The sequence below is a fragment of the Seriola lalandi genome, unplaced genomic scaffold (genome assembly GCF_002814215.2).
Source record: "Seriola lalandi dorsalis isolate HSWRI2012SDOR001 ecotype SW California unplaced genomic scaffold, Sedor1 jcf7180002054588, whole genome shotgun sequence".
In the NCBI taxonomy this organism is placed as follows: domain Eukaryota; kingdom Metazoa; phylum Chordata; class Actinopteri; order Carangiformes; family Carangidae; genus Seriola; species Seriola lalandi.
Window position 1 is genome coordinate 662,272 of NW_019525141.1, and position 20,691 is coordinate 682,962.

The window sequence follows — 20,691 nt, forward strand, 5'->3', positions numbered from 1 at the left end:
TCATGGTATTTACAAGTTAAAGGGGACTTCCACTGATTTCATACAACATGTCTTGTGGAGGGCAAAAAAAGTAGCATAAAGGTTTTGTGGCTCCAGAGAGATAGACAGAAGTGAGTTTATCAGACTTCTGTCACCTGCTCCTCATCTGGACTTGAGGCTACATTAGCCGCTAACAGTGCAACACACTCGCATCTCTGACTGAACTTACGATTGGATGAGTTGCATTGTGGGTTATGAAGGTGTCAGCGATTTTGATCCTGTCATTTCTAAACTGTCCAATGCTATGGCCCACATGGTGGTGGCTCCATGCTTTTTTCTGGCTAATACTGACCGGACCCCATGTCAGCAGACCCTCCCACCATCATATCATCCTTTTTCCGGGGGAGATGACTCTTTTCTACACAACCCGTTGTAATTCCCTCAAATATTCCACTTCATGCAGGAGGCTCACCATCAGAGCCGAGGAGTTCAGATACAGTATCTGACAGGAGGTCGGAGGAGAACAGCTGCTCTGTCATATTGAAATAACGCAGCTTGGGTGGTTGGGCCTCCCTGTGTGCTCACTGTCCCAAAGACTGGCTGCACACATCCACGGCTCAACAGAAGTCCAGCTTCAAGACTTGTGGAGGGACAAGAGTGGAACAGACACCAGTGCAAATGCTGAATCAAAATGAATGACAAAACATTCTCAACTCAAGGTTCACTTACTAATTATTTGATGTGAAGTCTCAAACGTTGGCCGTGTAATAGGAAGTAAACATTTCTGTTCAGATCTGGGGCCTGGAGCAAGGCGCTGCGCAAACAATGCTAACAGGAGTGTATGCTTGCCAGTTATTAAACCTTTCAGACTGTAAATAAAGATGGACGTAGCCTCTGTGACTTCTTCCACAGGTTTCTGAAGCTCAGAGTGAGCTGCTCCACCATCACCATCTTGGCAGTGCCTGGCTCTACCCCTAACTCCCAGCTAATCCAAAAATAGGCAGAGAAGGGGCATGTGTGGAACTGATACTTTGGTTTGTAGCAAGCAATCACAACAAATAACTAAACAACATAACTGGGGAGAATGTGCTGAACTGACTGTCATTCACATCTAGTTGATAATAAAATGTAAACAGGTGAGTTATATAAACAGGTGTCATGAAGGAAGAAATTAGCTCTAGAGACCAAAACTATTTTTGTACCAGGCTGTTAACATGTTTATTTCTGCTGTAAAGTTGAAAGTCTGAGCTTCAAAACCGCTCTTCAGAAACCTTTAGAAACCTTCAGTAACCTTCAGAAACGTCCATCTTTATATCCAGTCTATAGCACATACACTTTGAGTATGGCTCCTAAACAGAGTTTTATAAATGAGGCCCCTGGTCTTTGTTGGATGTCAATGTCCACCATGAACCTTAAACTCAGATTACTGAGATCTCAGGGTCAGAAGAGTTGAGAACAATGGTGTCTGATCTTGATCTTACAACAAATAACTAAACAACATAACTGGGGAGAATGTGCTGAACTGACTGTCATTCACATCTAGTTGAAAGAAAAGAGGCAGACCACCAGTCCTTCCTGTCAGACAATCTGTGTTTCTACAATTTACTCCATCAGTCGCACAGTACACACTCTACTGACTACCATACTAACCTTGCACACATGCATTCCCACACCACTCAAGTGAACAGAAAATATTAATAATGCTGCGCTGCAACTACCAGTTTGTTATTGTTGAAAAAAAGTCACTGTTTTTCTAAAAGCATACCAGAGATAGTCAGATCCTGAGGCAGTAATGGGTTAATCTATCCAGCTAAGAGGAGGCAGCATAAATTGCAAGGTCAACAGTGAGATAGTGAGGTAAATAGGCAGGAAATAATAGTAAGCCAATCAGAGGTGCTTGCTAGAGGATTCAGCAAGTTTGGTGATGGGCAGGGCTGGTAGCCATACATTAAGAAGAGGGTGGGATGGGCAGGTATTTTTACCCAATCACTGATGACATGGGAGGGGGCTTCTGAGACTGATGTTTTCCTGATTGGAGAGCCCTGAGTGAGAGAGAGGGGATTCTGTGCAAACTCAAACATGACATTTCAAACAGCAAAAACAAGTACAGTTGAAACAGAGAAATCATTGAAGAAAGCAAACATTTTCAGAGAGAGAAAGAAAAGAACATTTGAATGCACCAACAATGCCAATGGAGACAAAACAGCCTGCAGGCAAAGGGGAGCAGGGTGCAGCTACGATACAGAGCGGCCCAATAACATTTTACACTCCAGTCACTAGTAGCTAGAGTCAATATTCATGCCAACAGTGTCATGTGTTCTTTACCTATTCCTGATCAGTCTGGAAAATATGCTTGCTGCCGAACCCACAGTCAGATGAGACGACTGATGTGTTTAGAGTAGCGTTCAAACTAGACCTGGTTCCCCACTGTTAGGAGAGAACTTTTAACCTGCTGTGTGCAGCCATTCATTGGTTGTTGGTCAACATCTTGAATGTGGGTATTTTACATTTACTATTCTACATACACTGACCCCTGCTTTCACTTGTCGCCTGACTGGCAGCAGACTGGATTTCTACACCTATCCTTACAGGTGTTGAATCTACATGGTGAGGGCCACACACTGTTAATTTGGTCCCAGCAGGCCCATGGCTACAGGCACAGCCTCCGTGCGCTTGTCTGCAGTCATCTAACAGGTGTAACTCTTGCCCCAGTTTTCTAATGCTGGCTGTCGTAGGATTCTTTGAATTGCCCCCCAGTACGGCCCCTGACCTGGGTCTAATTTGCCTTTGAAGACACTATCAACAATGCTACCCTACACTGAGACATAATATTTAACACTGATGATGATGCATCAGGTGGAGCTATATGTGCACACTGTCCAACTTCACCTGATGTCGTATCTCCATAACTTCTCTGAACTCTGAACGACAGAAGCTCAGCAGCCTTAAAAGATTCTAAAGAAAAATGATAGTTTATTACAACCTGGCTTTTACTTCTACAGCTCTGGTCACTGGTTCTGTTGGTAATGATGACACTGTATTTCCCAAAGTAAGTGCTGAGATCTTTCTGCCCTGTCAGAACTTCCTGTAATCTCAGCATCTACTTTGTTAATTACAACGTTATAACCAACAGATAACAGCTCTTGGTGAGGTCTTACCCTGCTTCCCTTTACAAGAAACAACCAAACAGGAGAAAAAAGACATGGATGGATCTACAGAGCTTTACATCGATAGCAACACCTGCAAACAAAGAGCAGCTGGAGGAAAATGCAACACATTTGAAACTTAAAAAAGACAGCAATGAGATGAGTCATCATCTTGCTCAGTCTGTGCAGGACCAATAACCAGACACCCTTCCCCACATTTATCTCTAATTCAGAAGCACTGATCATAGTTTTTGTCTATATGAGAAAACACACAGTCTTCAGGTGTCTTATCTTATTTTTGATTAAATTAGTCACATTTCTCTTTCATCTGTTTTTCTCTTCTTCTCACCCTCCTGTTCTTAAAAACGAAAATGTTTATTTTAAGCCAATTTGCCAAAGTCTGGAAGGGTGGGCTAGGATCATATCAAATAAAGAGCCAATAACTGTGCTTGTCCTCCCCCCGAGCTGAGCCATCAGGCTGGTTATAGGTCACTGTGTAAAATGGATGTGTGGTATAAGGCATACCCCGCCCTCTCCTTTAGTTTCATATCAGTAATTCCGTCTTTGGACACCAGTTTGTTAAAAACGAGAATCCCAATAACCATGTTAACCTGCCAAAGAGAAGAGGCACAGGATTAAAGCAGATCAGAGACAGGTTCATCACTTCACCACATGCAGCACTACTCTGTTGATGATGATGATGGATGATAATGATGATGAGACATGCACACACACGTCATCACACACAAGCTAGCTGTACTTACTGTAGGCTGTGCACTGTAAAGACTAAGACTCTTAAACATTAGAGACAAAATCTATCAGGCACCCGATGAAGCATGACAAGTACAAAATAGTTGGGGTGGATTGTTAACATATAAATTAATTTTTCAATATAGACAGTGTGCTGAAAAAAGAAATCATACATAAAATATGAGCTGTGTGAAATCAAAGGCAGGGGGATGGGGGATATCCTTGACTGTAGTAATTCCTACAATTTTAGCGCTATGAGGGTTCAGCGTCTATAAAAACGTGTTGTGCGAGCCGATCTGATGCTCTTCAGAGCGAGACGGGCCTCCAGTGTGGCTGCCAACTGGAGCAGTAGCCCTTTATTAGAGAAGCAGCTTGTGTAGAAAGGACACTAAACCAAGCTGTTCACTTGTAGGCGGGAAGAAGAACCGCGAAGTGAATCACTGAAACCGTAGCTAATGGATTTGATTTGTGAAACAAGGACACAGTGTCGGTGCAGAACGAGTTCTGCCAGCACTCCTGCCTGTGATTTACCTCAGATGTAGGTTGAACATGAGGGGAGCTGAGCTAATGATTATACAGTTGTAAGCAAAGGTTTGGCCAAATTACATAATCTGTGGATTTTTGAACTGAAAAGACATAAATACAAATTCAAAACTCAGCTTCACATGTTGCTGCTCTGCTTCATTTCAGTTTAAGAACATAAAAAATACAAAAGAAAAATTAAACAGTAGCCGAATTGTGCCATGTGCAAAAGTTTGAGTACCATGCTAAGTGAGTAGTTGAAGGAGTTATTTGTAAGGTTTGCTAATGCTAAAAAGCTAATGTTAGCATTAACAGCTGTTTACTTACAGACATGCTGAGAGCTTCAGCCATTGCTGCGTTTATAATACAAGATGTAATAATACGTCCTCTGAGCAGCACTACAGTCACTTAGTATCAGAAAGTCACAAGGTGATCTAGCTAGTTAAATTGCTAGCTTCTTCTTCTTCTTCTTGAGTTTCCAGAAGACTAGATGCCTTGTGGTACATACACATTCAGAGTGATTGAATTCAGCTCTTCATTGTAACACTCTTTATGCCCAGGCATGATACTGCAGCATGCAGCCTTTTAGCTTGCTAGCTGGTTAGCATGCTAACCTCAGTAGAAGAAAAGACATGATAGTGACAAGAGTTAACATTGGTGTTTGTTTCCACCTCTAGAGACAGTCGGTGAGTAAAAGAATGAAGTTTGATGCTGAATTCACGTTTCTTCTAGACTGGTAGGTAAACAGCTGCTAATGCTAACGTTAGCTGTGTAGCATTAGCAAAACTTAAAAATAGCTCCATTGTGTGAGTTTGTGAATTAAAACATGGTTTTGCATATAACTGTATATAAATTGATCTCATGGTTGGGAAATGAGGAAAACAGTTGCATTCATATAACTTAATGTATGACTATAACTGCTGAGTTCAATGTGTTCTATATTGATACAATATCACTTTCCAAAGCACCTTATACTATGTTACCTTTATTATTGCTTCATTAATGCTAATTTGGACTTTATGTTATAGGTGTCCCTATATATGATTTTAACAAACATGGGCCTGCCAACTGGAAGCTACATTATTCAAAGACATTTTGTAAATACAAAATACATAGTGCTCAAGTTATTGATTATTTCCACAATAAAATCCTACCTGTAATGTGACATTGTAAAATAAATATTAATCTATACTGTTTTTACCACTTAACACAGAGCTAAAGTTAAACTCAGTTTGCTGCTGTTTTACCTGAGCAGAAACTACCACAACCTGACACGCAGAAAGCTTAGTAATAATAATAATAACAATAATAATAATAATAATAATAATGACCGAAGGAGGAGGCTGGTTAAGAAGGCAAGAAAAGAATGTGTAGGGAAGGAGAAGCAAAGGTAAATAAGAAAAGGATTATGACAGAAAGCAAAGGAGGAAGTAAGACAGAGAAGGTGGGGATAGGGAGGAGAAACAGGAGGTAAATAAGGAAAAGGAAGAAAGCAAGAGAAGAAAACAAAGTGGGGGTGCAAAAGAGAAGGTAAAGGAAGGAGGTAAATAAGGACAAGAAAGAAAGGCAGAATTGGGAAAGGAAAAGAGATAACTGGGGGAAGCAACAGAATAAGCAAATGAGGAAAGAAGGCGGCAGGGAAGAAAAAGAGGATGTAAATAAGCTACAGGAGGAGCCAGGGAAGGAAAGGAGGCAGTAAACAAGGAAAGGAGGAGGTGAGGAAAGGAAGAAGCAGAGAAGATAAAGTAAACAGGGAAAATGATGAATTTCCTCCTTTAAGTTTACTGGTTTTCAGCTAGTCCGTGTTCTTTTACTCAGTTAGCTTGGACACACAGGGTCAGAGAGCTGACACCACTGGCCATCGTTTCTCTCCAGCCTTGTGCGTGTGCACCTGCTCCAACATCACCAACAACTACAGCTGGAACCAAGGTGAGCAAGAGGCGCCTTAGAGTCCCAGGGACAGATACGGACAGGTCAGACTTTAGATCAGGTTTGGGTTTAAGTATCCGATACAAGTACGTGAGATGTGGAATAGACTTATTTGGGAATATAATTGGTAACAGGTGTGCTTGAGCCATGTTACACCTGGTGGGTCTGTCTACGCCCTCTCCAGGGGACAGTGTTATACAAGTTAACCCGTCGTCCGTTCCCTGTCTCCTCTGTGCATTGATCAATGATAAATACTTCGTCTTAACACGTCTGACATCTGTTTATCCAGCGCGCAGGGTTTCCATCACAACCACAGGGCTGTTGACTTTGTGATGGTCTTATTGTTTATGTTTTTAATACTGAGATCTCTTTAATCTTGTTTTTAGTTTTTTTTTAATCTAGTTTTTCTTATCCATTGCATTTAACCAACATTATTACTAAGGTTGTTAACATTATTAATATTATAAAGCCCTGCACAGACTACATGTGTGTTGTGTATGAAAACTGTTGCTATTTAGTGGAATTTCATTTAATGTAGAGGTATAAAAGCAAAACATGAAAAACAGACTAAAGATGAAAAAGGAAATACCAAGACAACAGCTGCAGCAGGTCCAACAAATGCATAAAGAAGACCTCCTTCCAGAGACAGCCAGCAGCTACGAGAGAGGAGCAGGAAAATAGAGAAAGAGAGATGATTAGAAAAAGAGGCGGAGACGGGGGGGAGGAAGATGGAGGGTTGTAGAGAGGAGGGATAGAATGAGGTGAAAGGTAGAGGAACGTATGCACGACATGAACGGAAGGTAAAAGATAAAGAGAGGTTAAAAACGCTGCAAACATAAACCCACACAAACCCCTGCAATAATACTTTAAGAGGAGGAGGGATACAGTGGTAGGTAGTCTATAGAAAAGCCTGCTTACTAGCTCGGTGTTCCGTATCCCTTTGCCTTGGTGAATCCGACTGAGATCGCAACTACAAGTGCAGGGAGACCTGGAGGAAGATAACAGTGGACATCAACACGGGAGACATGAGAGAGACATATGAGTGACATAATGAGCAGCAGACAGGAGCCCCACCCCAGCCGAGACACAGGAAACGCTTGCGGATGATGCGATTCCTGAGGCGGCCCGTCACCGCCATGTAGGACTGCCACGCCTCCGTCAGAACCCAGCAGAAAGAGGACAGGAAGAAGAAGTGGAGGAACGCCGCGATCAGGGTGCACAAGACCTGGAACATCGGACAGAGAGGAGGAGAGGGAAAAAAACCATTCTTAATGAAAATGTCGTCATCACTGTGAGCATACATCCGAGACTCTGACTGGCTCTCACCTTATTCCGTGTCTGTGTCTGTCCAATGAGGATAAGTGCGTTGGAGGAGATGATGGAGAGGCAGAAGTTAATGAGGATGACTGAGCGCTCAGACCGGATGTACCTGCGGGAAAATAACAGAGATGAAAGAAGTCTGAATGCAGAACAGACCTGCAGCCAAGATCAGGTTTCAGGGTTCGGCTTTTCTCCACGTCAGTGATGTGATGATGGGAAACCTTTAACAGTTCAACATGACTCAGTCATTTACATCATTCACCTGGGGCATGAGACCGAACAAGACAATTTAGTATCTTAATACAGTCCAGCCCAAATATCACCATATACCGTATTATCCTATATAATGTACAGTAAGCAGAGCAGACTGTGGAAACTGAAAATTCCATATTATGAAAAATATTTAATTCGGCGGGAAATATCACAGAATACTGACATAGTCTGTATTATTAAATATCTCCCTTCATCCAGTCATTGTGTTCATGTTAGCCAATTTCTGTTTCCAGGGTAAGTGACCCAATGCTTTCTAAAACCACATCGAAGAAAATATAACACCCTGTCCACAGCAGATCAAATGAACCTTAAGACTCTAACACACATACTAACACACCAAGACTGAGCCCAGACAAGTCCAGAGCCTGAGACTGAATGATGACCAAGGCAAACGTAACCAACAACAGTCCTGTCCCAAGAGTACACCTAAACCAGCACACTGTACTTTGTAATCCTGGTGTTTCACAGTTAAATATGACATGACCTTAGAAATCACTCAAGATCCAAAAACACAATGATTTTAAACATGGAGGATTAGGTGGTAAAAATACTGTAGTGAGCGCACATGGAAATTCTTTTAATAATGTCACTGTAAAGTCTGATGAACTTCCCTAAAATCCAGGTGATCTAGTGGTTCATGATGCTACACCACAGTTCATTAAAACAACTCAGAAAATGACTTATTTCACTTATGGTCTAATTGGTCGGACTTGATGTTACCTTTCCTAGACTGACGCTCACACAGGACCAGGAAATAATTAATACATTTTTATTTGGAAGATCTTTGCATTGGCGACTTTCCTCATCATGTAAATCGAGTTATTACAACGTCACAAAAAGGTTATTATAAGTTAAAATGTATCGTAGGTGATCGTTGGCAACAAACTCTCAAACTGTGAATACAAAACACCATGAACAAACTGATGCATTTTGTTTCGCAGTTTGTAGCAGTTCAGACCAGTTTTGACTAAAGGGTCTAATTAGAGATCAAACCCTACAAAGGTTTTCATGCATGCAGTCCCATTAAACCCTGGTTATTCTAATTCAAAACACACACAATGATCCAAAAACAATGAAAGAAAAAATACTCAATTTTAATGAATTCCACCACACACAATAGATTTTCAAAGTTTAAAGGGAAAATAAAGTCAAAGAAAACCAAAGTTCTTTCTCCCTCCTTTCTCCTTCATTCCAAATTTCCAACTCAGTTTGACTAGCAACCAAATCCACCTCGGGTTTTCCCCGTATCAGTCCAGTGACATAAAAAACTCCTCAACGGGTTTTCCCAGCATCCAATAACAAAACTCAAATAAGGAAGTCCAGTCAATTTAGTGCTCAAAGGAAAATCAACAAAACACCAACATGAAGCCACTCGTCTTCCACAGACTCAGTCACGATGGCGAGTGTTTACTTCTCCCACATCGCATTTTTACAGATTGTGTGAAAAGTCTGCTAATGGTGTTTTGTATTTGCATTTATTGAATAGTAGGACATTTGTTTAAGTTTAGCTCCATAATGTTTAACTGACTCTGACCATCTCGTAGTGAATCTAGAGATTGTATCTACGAGCGGGACAGACTGAAAAAAAAAACTGATCCGAGCACGGTTTGTGTTTGTTGAGGAGATATTATCTGGATGGATGATGACTGCACAGTGTCTGGATTCTGCTTTATTCAGTGTGTCCCTGCCGGTTAGGTAACAGCAGCTAACAGCTGTCTGCAGATATCAGGCTGACGTCTTGTCAACACAAACAGTGCAGATGAATTAGTGAGCAGACTTTCACTCTCTGTCCTGTCTGTGCTCAGACTCATCATTAGAGAGTTAAAGCATCTGCCGCCGACAGTCCATGTGTAGCTTTATACAATACTATCTATTTTTTTAAATATGCATGATGATGACAGGATTTTAATATTATTGTTGACGTGTTTTGCACATAGATGTGTTACGACTGGTGCGAGCAGGGAACCTGGAACACAGGGAGGGAGCCTATTGCAGACAGTGGGGCAGAGCTAATGTGATTTAATAAACGAAGTCAAACAAAGGCTGATGACATGGTGAGGCAGTCAGGGGTCAGAAACAGCAAAGGCAACACAGGCAAACAGGAAAAGTCACAGTTTTCACAATAAAGTATCATCAAGGTGTTTTGCATTTCCTGACCAAGTTTGAGGTGGGTGTGGTCAACCCTCATGACATTTCCTGTTGCCGTTCGGCCTCTAATTATTCACTGTTTCTGACGAGTGAACAACGAGTCAAGTGTGGTAACTACTCAACACTGGCTCATGTGTTCTGTATTGAAACTTCTTGTCAGGAACATGGTAGCAGAAGCTTTTTCTCTTGGTTAATGCTGATTCATCACACACAGCCCCAGTGCAAATGTTTCCAGTGCGAGATGTACTATCTCACCTCCAGACAGACACGTAGATGATGATGAGCAGCAGCAGTGTCAGTGAAGAGACTCCACAGCCCACAATCAGCGTCACCGACGGGAGCTGTGTCTTATCCATGTTCTGAAACAACAGAGGAAGAAAGTGTCGGTGGTTACATATCCAAACATGATGACATCACCAGTATTCACTGACCCATCAACTCTGTGAGCACTAATGTACCTCAGCTCAGTTATCTTCGCTCTGTTATTATAGTGTGATTACTGACAGCAGTCACACCAAAGAGATCCTGGCTCTTTATCACATCTTGTATTTTCTAGCTGCTGTGACTTTTAGTGGTGATCTCTCTAATGGCCGATTTTATATTAATATTTTTATGAATTTTTGAAGTGAATGGGATCCTATGAGAGAGAGTCAGACTCAACTTTCTTCGAACTTGCTTGACTTTAACAGCGTACCGCTCCGGCAGACTCCACTCGAGCTTTAAAATACTCACAAGACTTTGATCTGTCGGTGCTGTGCTCTGCATCTGCTGAAAATGTGTAGTTTAGGAGGTTTTACCTGGAAAGTGAAGGGTTCTACAGCTTTTGGAAGATTTTATCAGCGTGTCACGTGACCAACTAGAGTGTGGAGCGGAACATTTTCTCTAAACTGCTCCTGGCTGCACAGATTTATCTCCATAAGCACAAGATAGGCATCAGGACGTAGCCACAAGCCTCCTCTCTGAAAATGAATACATCTAACCCGACTGAGGTTTAACCCTTAACTGACAGGTAACCCGCAGTCAAGCTCCCGTTCACTACAATAGAAACTGCAGGCTGACCTCGTCCTCAGCTTAGACAAGAAGAACACTCGGCACATTTATTGTGTGAGGGAGCAAACACCAACATCCTGCTAACTGTCTAACTTTCAATAATTGACTTATTTGCAACATTTCAGTGCTGGACCATCTTAAATAGAAGTGGCTGTAAGTCCGCAACCAATCACATCAGAGAGTAACAAACATCATTTGACTATGTATCAATTTCTAATATCAAGATAAAGATAGAAAAATCGGTAAATGACTCTAAAATGCCATTCTCAAACAGATTCAAACAAAGATCCATTCCCCAATGTTACAGGTTACATTTGTAGATGAAACGATCAATTTACATGTTGTGAATAGCAGCATCAATACATGTATTGATCAACACATGTATTGATGCTGTTATGAACTGGGTCTGGCTCAGACAATGTTTTGAAAAGTGTATCCCAGGACACCGCATGTGTTTCTCTGCCAGCATCATTGATCAGTTGCACCTGTAACCAAACCCAGCAGTGATGTCATAGTGTACTCCTTATACTCCTTTAAGTTCATTTAATAATAATAATAATAATAATAATAATAATAATAATAACTTTATTTATATAGCACAGAGTTACAAATTGCTGTAGGAACATTAAAACAAAACAAAGCAATAAAAGACAGAGAAGAGAGAAGTGTCAATTTGGAAGCCAGCAGGGGCAATGAGAATGACCTCAGATTTGGCGTCACTGGGCTAGAGGAAGTTGTCACACACGCTGCTTGTGTGATGTAGTAAAAGTGAGTTTATACATGTTCAGTGACTGAAGATGGAGGAAGTGGCTCAGGAAAAAGAAACAGCTCTGGGTTCAATGTCTTCCTCACAGATTCTTGTTGATGCTATTTTTTATTGTTGTTTTTGTTCAGGGTCAAATTTAACTTGGTTGTGATTTCCCCCTTTTAGCAAATGTAAAATTGTTCCAATAGAAACTAGTGAATAAACAGTTAACAAGAATATTTTAAAGCAGACAGATGAGGTGATCATATTTCTAGGCCTTATAGCCCAGCCCTCTGTGCTCACACAGGCAGGACAGACAACGGACATTTCCCAATTCAACTTGAGAGACTGATGATTTGACTAGAGACTCACAGATAGATGACTGAGGTCAGTGAGTTGACTGGCTGTACGGAACACACACACACACACACACACACACACACACACACCAGAGGAAAGGCCAGTTCTGCCTTAACAAGCTCAGAGATCAGCTAAAAGAATTTCACTGGTGGAGCGTCAGTACAGAGGATTCTCTACTAACGATAAAATTATGTGGGGAATACACACACACACACACACACACACACACACACACACACACACACACACACACACACACACACACACTGTACATGCAGGTATCTGGACTGTATGGCTGGAGACTCGACATGGACAGGCTGGTTGTTTTTTGGGCTGTGGTTGCAGAGCAAGGTGACTTCAAGGTGATTCATGAATCACCCACAACACCTCAAATCAACAGAAACACACACACACATACACACACACACATCTTGTGATGTGTGCCAAGTCAACTTCCTGAAATCAACATGCACATGATGAAGTTGTTTTCTCATCCTGACAACTGACACTTAAGCACCATCCCCATGCTACAGCAGACATTGTCTCGGTTGCCACAGCAACACTGTATCATGGCATCAGCAGCTGCAGCAGGGAGCATGGCTGTTGTGTAAGGCTGTGTGTTTATGTCTGTGCTGCTTGTTATATTTCCGTTTGCCAGCACTGATCTTTAAAAACAGAGTGATTAAAAATGATTTATTTATCCAGCTCGTTATCCTGACTAAAATTCACTGAAGAGATTAAAAACTTCCTCAGATCTGATACACGATCAACCACAGAGGCAGTAAGTACTGTAGTCTGCAGAAATATACATAAAATAAAATAGAAGATGATGTGACATCATGACCTCTGAGCCCTTTGATACAAACAGCAGCACTGCATCAGAAGCTACAGGCTCCTGCAGGAACAGCAGGGCTCCTGCCACAGAGGCTGAGATAATGTAGCTTGTATCTGGCAGACGATTGGCCAATCACATACGTTAACATTTCACTGCGCCTACAACATCATGCAAACGTCCCCAGCACTTTTAGATTCTTAACCACCACACAGTACCACCAGGGAGGCGATTGATTGGTCTAAAATCTCTATACAGCAGGACAATGGCCCCAAACACATAGAGAACTGTCTTCATGTCTTTTCAAACACAGTGAGACAGTCAGAACATACATATGACTGACATTCACATTACCTCTCCTGCGTTTGGAAACATTTCAGATTTTATAACCTCGAGGGAAAGAAGCAGTTCGATCAAACCCGTGTTATCTGCAGCTTTATTTATAAGATTAGATCATCTGTAAAGCGTATGTCATGTAGAAATGGTTTAAATTATCATATTGACATTTAAGGTGTATCAATTGATTTCCAAATGTCAATCCTGCACTGAGTAAAACGTAAAAAAACATTCCACCTTAAAAGCTTTGTGAGGAAAAGAATTGAGATCAAATGGAATCGTGAGATTTTCTGAATCGCGCACCTCTAGAATTCATCTACCTACACTCCTGTCCCTCTTACTTTGCTTTGGACATACAAGAACTGGTTCAATCAGTGAACTTCTGTGTGTCAATGTGAGCCCCCAGTTCTCCTTGACCCACAAATTACATTTGACTGTTGTGGGACAAGATAGTCGCTAGCTAGCAGGTTTCTGCTGCAGTGTTAAATCTTGTCAATTCTGTGTCATAAATCAGATCAAAAGTGCTTTGTACAGTGTGAGAAGAGATTCCAAACAAGGTATTGCATAAATATATTCAGGTGTGAAAATATAAATTCATTAATATGGAAATATGAAAAATGTGAATGTATTAATTATTAAACACAGATCTCAGAGGTCTCTAAAGGTGTATGTAATACTTTTTTTTTATCAATCACAATGCACTTAAAGTTGATTCACACTTACTTACTTACTTATTCCTTGATCAGATAGTTATTGATCCAAGTCACAATTCTGCCAATTTTAGAAAACAGAGAATATTTCACAACTGCATGAACATCTACAGGAAGAACGTGTGTTTGACAGTAAGTTTGAGCGCCAACACTTTGATCAGTTGCACCGTCTCAACTTATGCCGCAACGTCACTAAGTGGAACACAATCAGAACACTGTTGCAGCAGGTGAAGTTTCCTCCTGTGCAGCATTCATGTTATCAGGTAGAGAAAGAAACTACTAACTAAGTAGTAAATGCTATTACATGTAAACCAGCTAATATATTATACAACATATGTCTAATGTGTCAGGTCGAACATCAGCTCAAGTCAAATGGCTCCAAATATGACCATAAACCATATTAACAACATACATAAAAAACTTTCTGCTGAAATTCACCTTCACAGTCACAACATAGTAACAGAGACAGTCCTCAGCTCTGGTGAAAGCAGCATAAAAACTTTCTTCTGCTCACGTCTCCTCCAAACAACAGAACAGCACAGCACCAAGCATGCCTTCATATCAACGAAACCTTTCTTCCAGTCGTTATTCTCTTCCATCTTTCCAGCTGCCATGGCAACAGTGAATGAGGACCTGAGGTCCATCTACTTGGAAAAAAAATACATTTTAAGCTCCATATTCACTCTAATAATTTCTAACTTGTATAATATGACACATATCTAACTCCAAAACTGACAATAGCCTCATGTCAGCATGCTAGCATGCTCACAGTGAGCTAACATGTGGATGTTAAGCAGGTCAAATGTTTATCATGTTCACCGTCTTACAATATGAAAAGTCTGAAGATCAAAGTTATTACAATTCATCTTCTGGGGTCCATGAATGTGTGTGCACCAAATCCCACGGCAACCCAAATTTCAATAAAAATGAAAATGTGAAGCTCATGTGGTGCTAGAGGAGAAGTCAGGGATCACTAGGCTGCATTTGTCATCTGGGGACCATTAACGGTTGCAAACATTCAAGGCAATCTGTCCAATAGTTGTAGAGACACTTTAGTCTGGACTGAAGCATTGGACCAACTTTGCATCACAAAAGCCAGAAAAATAACCATGGCCACTGATACTCAAGTTATTCCATTAACAGTTCATCCGTTACGCTGCAAGGTGTGTGGTGTCGTGGCAAGGTGAGGGACCAGTTTACACAAATAAGTTTGCAGAAAGAAGGTGGGTGGACCAGGACAAGAGGGAGCCCTCACCCCACCCCCCACGCCGGTAGAGATAATTGGCTAAGTTCATAGCTGTCTTGTCTCCAGGTTTGATGTGTGTGCTGGGACTAAGTTAATTAAATCACTCTGATTAATCTGCACTGCAGCAAGTTCCTTCTCTAAAAGCAAAGAGGGGGGAGAAAAGATTAGGAGTGCAGTGGGATGGAAAGGCATCTGCTGAGACAGACAAACTTTTTACTTCTTCCTCAGCCAATGACAAAGCTCGGCAGGAAGTATCACGCGGTGTCCAAAACGAGAGCAGCACCGTCAAAGATAAAGTGACCAGACTGCATTATTCCACACAAGTAGAGACGCTGAGGAGCAGCATGGGATGTCACTTCCTCCAGAAGTCTATCAGATCAAGCTGCTGCCAATATTTACAGTCAATAGATATGTCTGCAAGCTGCACTGGTATCAACTATACAGAGAGGATGATAAAACTACTGATCCTCATACTGATCAGAGAAAAGCCATGTACTGTATGTCTCCTCAGTGGAACCTGGTGTAAATTTAATCAGTCAGTTAAATGATAATAGAAATTATTAGTCCATTAACTGATGAATCATTCAACAACTACACTGATAAATGATTGACATTTCTGGGTTTTAGAAAAGAAAAAAAAAAAGGGAGCAGACATCACCCTCGGCTGTAAAGAGCATTTTCCCTCCTTTTTTTTCACAGACCAAACAATTCATCTGAGAAAATAACCAGCAAATGCATGATAATAAAAGTAACTGCAAATCGCTTAATTTCAACAAGCTAACAACTGAAGCTGAGGTGTTCAGAGTGAACTTTTCCAACTAAAGGCTGTGTTACACTTTCTGCTACTGTAATTTACATCTGGATATGGTTAGCCTAGCTTAGCATAAAGACTGGAAACAGGTCATAAATACACAACACTTGATTGTCACCTTGTTATTATCTTGTGTCTGTCATTAGTAGTGTTTGGGGGAGTTACATGCTGTAGCACAGATGCCACTCCTGACACTAAGTGCAGATTAAACAAAGGAGATATATAACATGCTAATTAGTGATCTGTAGAGGTGATTTTCTTTAGCGACAGGCTAGTAGTTTCACTTTGTTCCAGTCTTTGTGCTAAGCTAAGCTAACTGGCTGCCAGCTCCAGCTTCAGGTTTCAAGCCTCTACCACTGAGACTTTCAGAAACGCTGATGGACCTGTTTTAGTGTGAAAACTCTGGGGTTGTGCTGTTGACTGGATGGACAGAAACAGAGACCTTTGAAAACGATGACATCACACCCACGGTCTCTCCTGATTGGCTCTCATCAGCCTGGACTACCAGTGGTGAATACAACATGATAATGAGTTGCAGTGTTACAGACCTTGTTGTCTTTGCTAGCAGCTGTTGTTCACTTACATTCTCTATTTTAATGCTACAACTGTCTTTGCTGTTCCTCCTTCAGAGGATGTACTGTAACTAACCAACTGCAGACAATCTACTTCCTGTTTACACCGGCTTGCACATACCCAGTGTAGTGAATGGTCATGTGATATGTGTTTTCAGTATGATGTATGATTAATAAAATCAACATTCAGGTGACACAACCTCTTCTACAGAGCAAATTCACACAAACAGCTGTGTTATATTGTATTTTTTCATGTATTCATGTTTAATCCCATTGGACATTTTTTACATTTCAGCAGAGCCACATGGAACAGCTGCAGTTGTCTATCTAAATATGACCATCACAACTATTTTTAGAGCCAGTTAAAAGATGAAACAGAAACATATACATGCTGGAATTTGAGTGTGTTGACACTCCAGTGACCTGAAACCCTGATCTCCTTAATTATTTGTTTTCCTTACAATGTGGGCTAATTGGCCAAAAAGCCTTGTCACTGTATCTCCAGGCTCCTGACAGCACACTGAGATGCAGGCTCACACCACCCACAATCATACAGGCACATTCATTCATCCTCCTTCACTTCAACACACACAGGTCTAGCAGTGGCAGTAAACTGGGCTCAGGCTTTGGGGGGTGGGGGGTGGGGGTGTTGGTTGCCTTTGACTGCAGTGTATTTTTCTCTGTTTTTCCTTCTAAAAGCCTGCAGCAAAGTTGGACTGAGCAAAATGGACACTAGAGGTGGCAGCGAGAGAGTAAATGATGTAGTAAGCTCAGGGAGAGAGAGAGAGAGCTAAAATATAATGCAGCCCCAGAGCATGAAAAATGGTGTGATGGAATGAATAGAGAATAGGAAGATAGGAGAAAAAGAGGAACGAGGGGGAAGATGGAGAGGAAAAAAGAGGCTGGGGTGTTTGTCATGCTGGGGCTGTAGGAGGTTAGCTGCAGACAGAGCGGCTGGGCCATTTAGAAGCTACTGTTTGTTGCAGTAGGCGTAATTAGCATGGCAGCCATGGCTGTCTCACAAAATAATAGAAGGTGGGGGAGGGGATGGCAGCATGGGGGGGGGGGGCTGCCTTTTTCCTCTATTCCTGGCAAAAGGAGCCGTCAACATTTAGCCTCCCTCAGGGTGTTGGAGCCTCCAGGCTGCAGCAGAGCGGTGAACAGGCAGTCGTCTGCACAGGTGGAAGCAGGTGGACAGCTAACTGAGGACGACCCAGTGCTGGTTCACTTAGGATGAGCTTCAGGGATTTAAGCTAAAAGCTAAAGCTAGCATGGCAACACGCTCACAATGACAATGCTAACAAGTAGCAATAATGTTTGTCATGTTCATCGTCTTAGTTTAGCATGTAAGCATGCTAACTAAAGTATCTGACAACAGGCGCTGCAGAACAGGGGATCACCAGAGTTATTCTCCTCCTCTGAGAACAATCAGTTTGTACAACATGTAGTGCTGATCCATCTCGTAGAAGATATTTGTCAAGATGAGTGACAACTCTGACCTGAAGGGGCCACATGAAAAACAAACTCAGTATTAGGACTCATCCTATTGGCACTTTGGATAACTAATAACCAGATTTCATGACATGTCCAGACATGTCACTAAAAACAAACGTGTGCACCTTCATCCCACAGGAAGTGTAAATATCCAACAAAATGAGCAACACTGGCATCCATTGAGCCACTAGCATAGCTAACAATCAGATAAGATAAACAGTATATGAAGGGCAGTGAAACATGGTCCTCTTTAACCCCCCCATATAGAGATACTTTATAGTTACATTTATAGTTTAACTGGAGCTGAAAGACTTAGTTCATCCTTTGATTATCTGAAGAAGATTAGTCAGAAATGTCACAGTCAATGTTCCAGCTCTGCTGCTCTTTGTCTCACATGATCAGATGTTGGTTCACTGGGTTCTGATTGGACAAAACAAAGAATCTGAAGACATCACCTTCACCTTGGGATTTAGGGAATGGTGTGTGGATATTTTCACTGTCTTCTGACGTTTTACAGACCAAATAATTCATTTTTAGTAGCATCTTGAAGTACTGTTGTCTGGGTAATGTCCAAATCTCAAACATGATCCACACATAATTTTATATTTTCACTTGACAATTGATTCAAATGGTTATTGTTCCTTTTGTTTTTTGATTTTATCAAGTAACTGATTAATCAGCTCATAATTTAAAAACTAAATACAGATAATGTAACTTTTGTATTGTACTTGAGGCAGCAGCAGTATTTTGTAATTTATGATCCAGTAAACACAGCAGAAAATTTGAATAAAACATTATTGATATTAGATTATTAGTTTTTTGTTCTGTTTGTGCATTAGACACATCTCATGATTTACTGCATACAGTGTTTGTTGCTCCTGCTGCTGAAGCTGCTCAGTAAGTCAGGCCCCGTCCACACTGAAACATTTTCAACTTTTAAACTAAAAATATCTCTGTCTACATGAGGGATTTAGCTTCATATCAGAAATAATCTCCATCTAGACTAACACACCTTAAAACACATTTCTCATGACCATTCACCTACACTGAGCATGTGCGAGTTGGTGTAAACAGGAAGTAGATTGTCTCCTCTGCAGTTGGTTAGTTACAGTAAATCCTCTGAAGGAGGAACAGCAAAAACAGTTGTAGCATTAAAATAGAGAATGTAAGTGATCAACAGCTGCTAGCAAAGACAACAAGGTCTGTTACACTGCAACTCATTATCATGTTGTTTTCACCACTGGTAGTCCAGGCTGATGAGAGCCAATCAGGAGAGACTGTGGGTATGATGTCATCGTTTCCAATACTTGCAGTTTCTGTCTGTGCAGATTACAACAAAACTCCAGAGTTTTCAAAATAAAACACAACCCCAGAGTTTTCAAAATGAAACACAACCCCAGAGTTTTCAAAATAAAAAACACCCCTAGAGTTTTCAAAATAAAACAACAACAACAAGTTTTCCTATTCCAGCAGTGTTTCTGAAAGTCTCAGTTCAGAGGCTTGAAAATTCCAGAGTAGTGTGAACGCAGGAGGAAACAAAGCAATAAACAATTATCAGATTAATCATTACGCAAAAAAATATCAACAATAATGTCAAATATGACCACACGTTTGAAACACAGCAACTATAGCTTTGGCCATCCAACAGTAAAACTACCAGTTTACAAAGATCTTAAGCAACTAACTGACTGAAACCATCATTATCAAGATTTTCAGTTGACTCAAAGAAGCCCCTCATTCTGGGAATTTACTCTATCATTTTCTTTTCAAGAGGGAAATTTAAAGGTTGAGCCCAAAGACAAGGTTAACCTAGCTTAGCATAAAGACTGAAGGGAGTAACAGCAATCCAGTCAACAGCTCTACAGCTAAGCTAAAGACCTAAAGCTCAACAGAAATATAAAAACAACCATTTGCTGTATTATGGAACTACAGCCAGGCACAGAGACTGTGTGCAGGTTCAGTGACCTATATCAAACCCATTGCTCACCAACCAGTGTCACTGTGCAGGACTGTAGCTAGAGACGCTGCAGAAAGCAGACAGATGAGGAAACTGTTGTTGACTCCTGAAACCACAAACTGACCGTTAAATGTGTTGATAGATGGAGCCTGCCTAACTGTCCCCTCAAACCTTCATAAGCTAACCCAACCACGTCCTGATTCCAGCTTCACACTTAACACATCACATTATCTCCGAAGCACTGAGGTATTCCTTAAATTGACCAATTCTCTGTCAGTCACCTCATTAAGTGAAAACAGATATTTCAGCTCAGATCACAGATCACACACAGCACTGCAGCCTCCCAGCGGGACGCCTGCTGTTGCTGAAGCCATCACAGCACACAGCACCATCACTTACATGCTCGTCTGTTTCAATCAAACCTCAACTGTCTCCAACAGACACAATCACATGAGCTTGACTCGAGGCGGGAAAGCCAAACTGTTTCCATCAGTGTAATCCACACCCCCCC

General features: G+C 41.3%; 1 protein-coding gene across 3 annotated transcripts in view; it reads right to left on the reverse strand.

The window, feature by feature from the left end:
• Positions 1-20,691, reverse strand: part of adgrb1a (adhesion G protein-coupled receptor B1a) — a 115,169-nt gene that overhangs the window by 16,637 nt on the left and 77,841 nt on the right. For all 3 annotated transcript variants that reach the window (XM_023419008.2, XM_087177327.1, XM_087177328.1), the window contains 6 exons: positions 10,323-10,426; positions 7,653-7,755; positions 7,401-7,551; positions 7,245-7,314; positions 6,916-6,982; positions 3,651-3,736 (listed from right to left, as the gene is read on the reverse strand). In XM_023419008.2, coding sequence (XP_023274776.1) covers positions 3,651-3,736; positions 6,916-6,982; positions 7,245-7,314; positions 7,401-7,551; positions 7,653-7,755; positions 10,323-10,426 — 581 coding nt within the window. The remainder of the gene's footprint in view (positions 1-3,650; positions 3,737-6,915; positions 6,983-7,244; positions 7,315-7,400; positions 7,552-7,652; positions 7,756-10,322; positions 10,427-20,691) is intronic.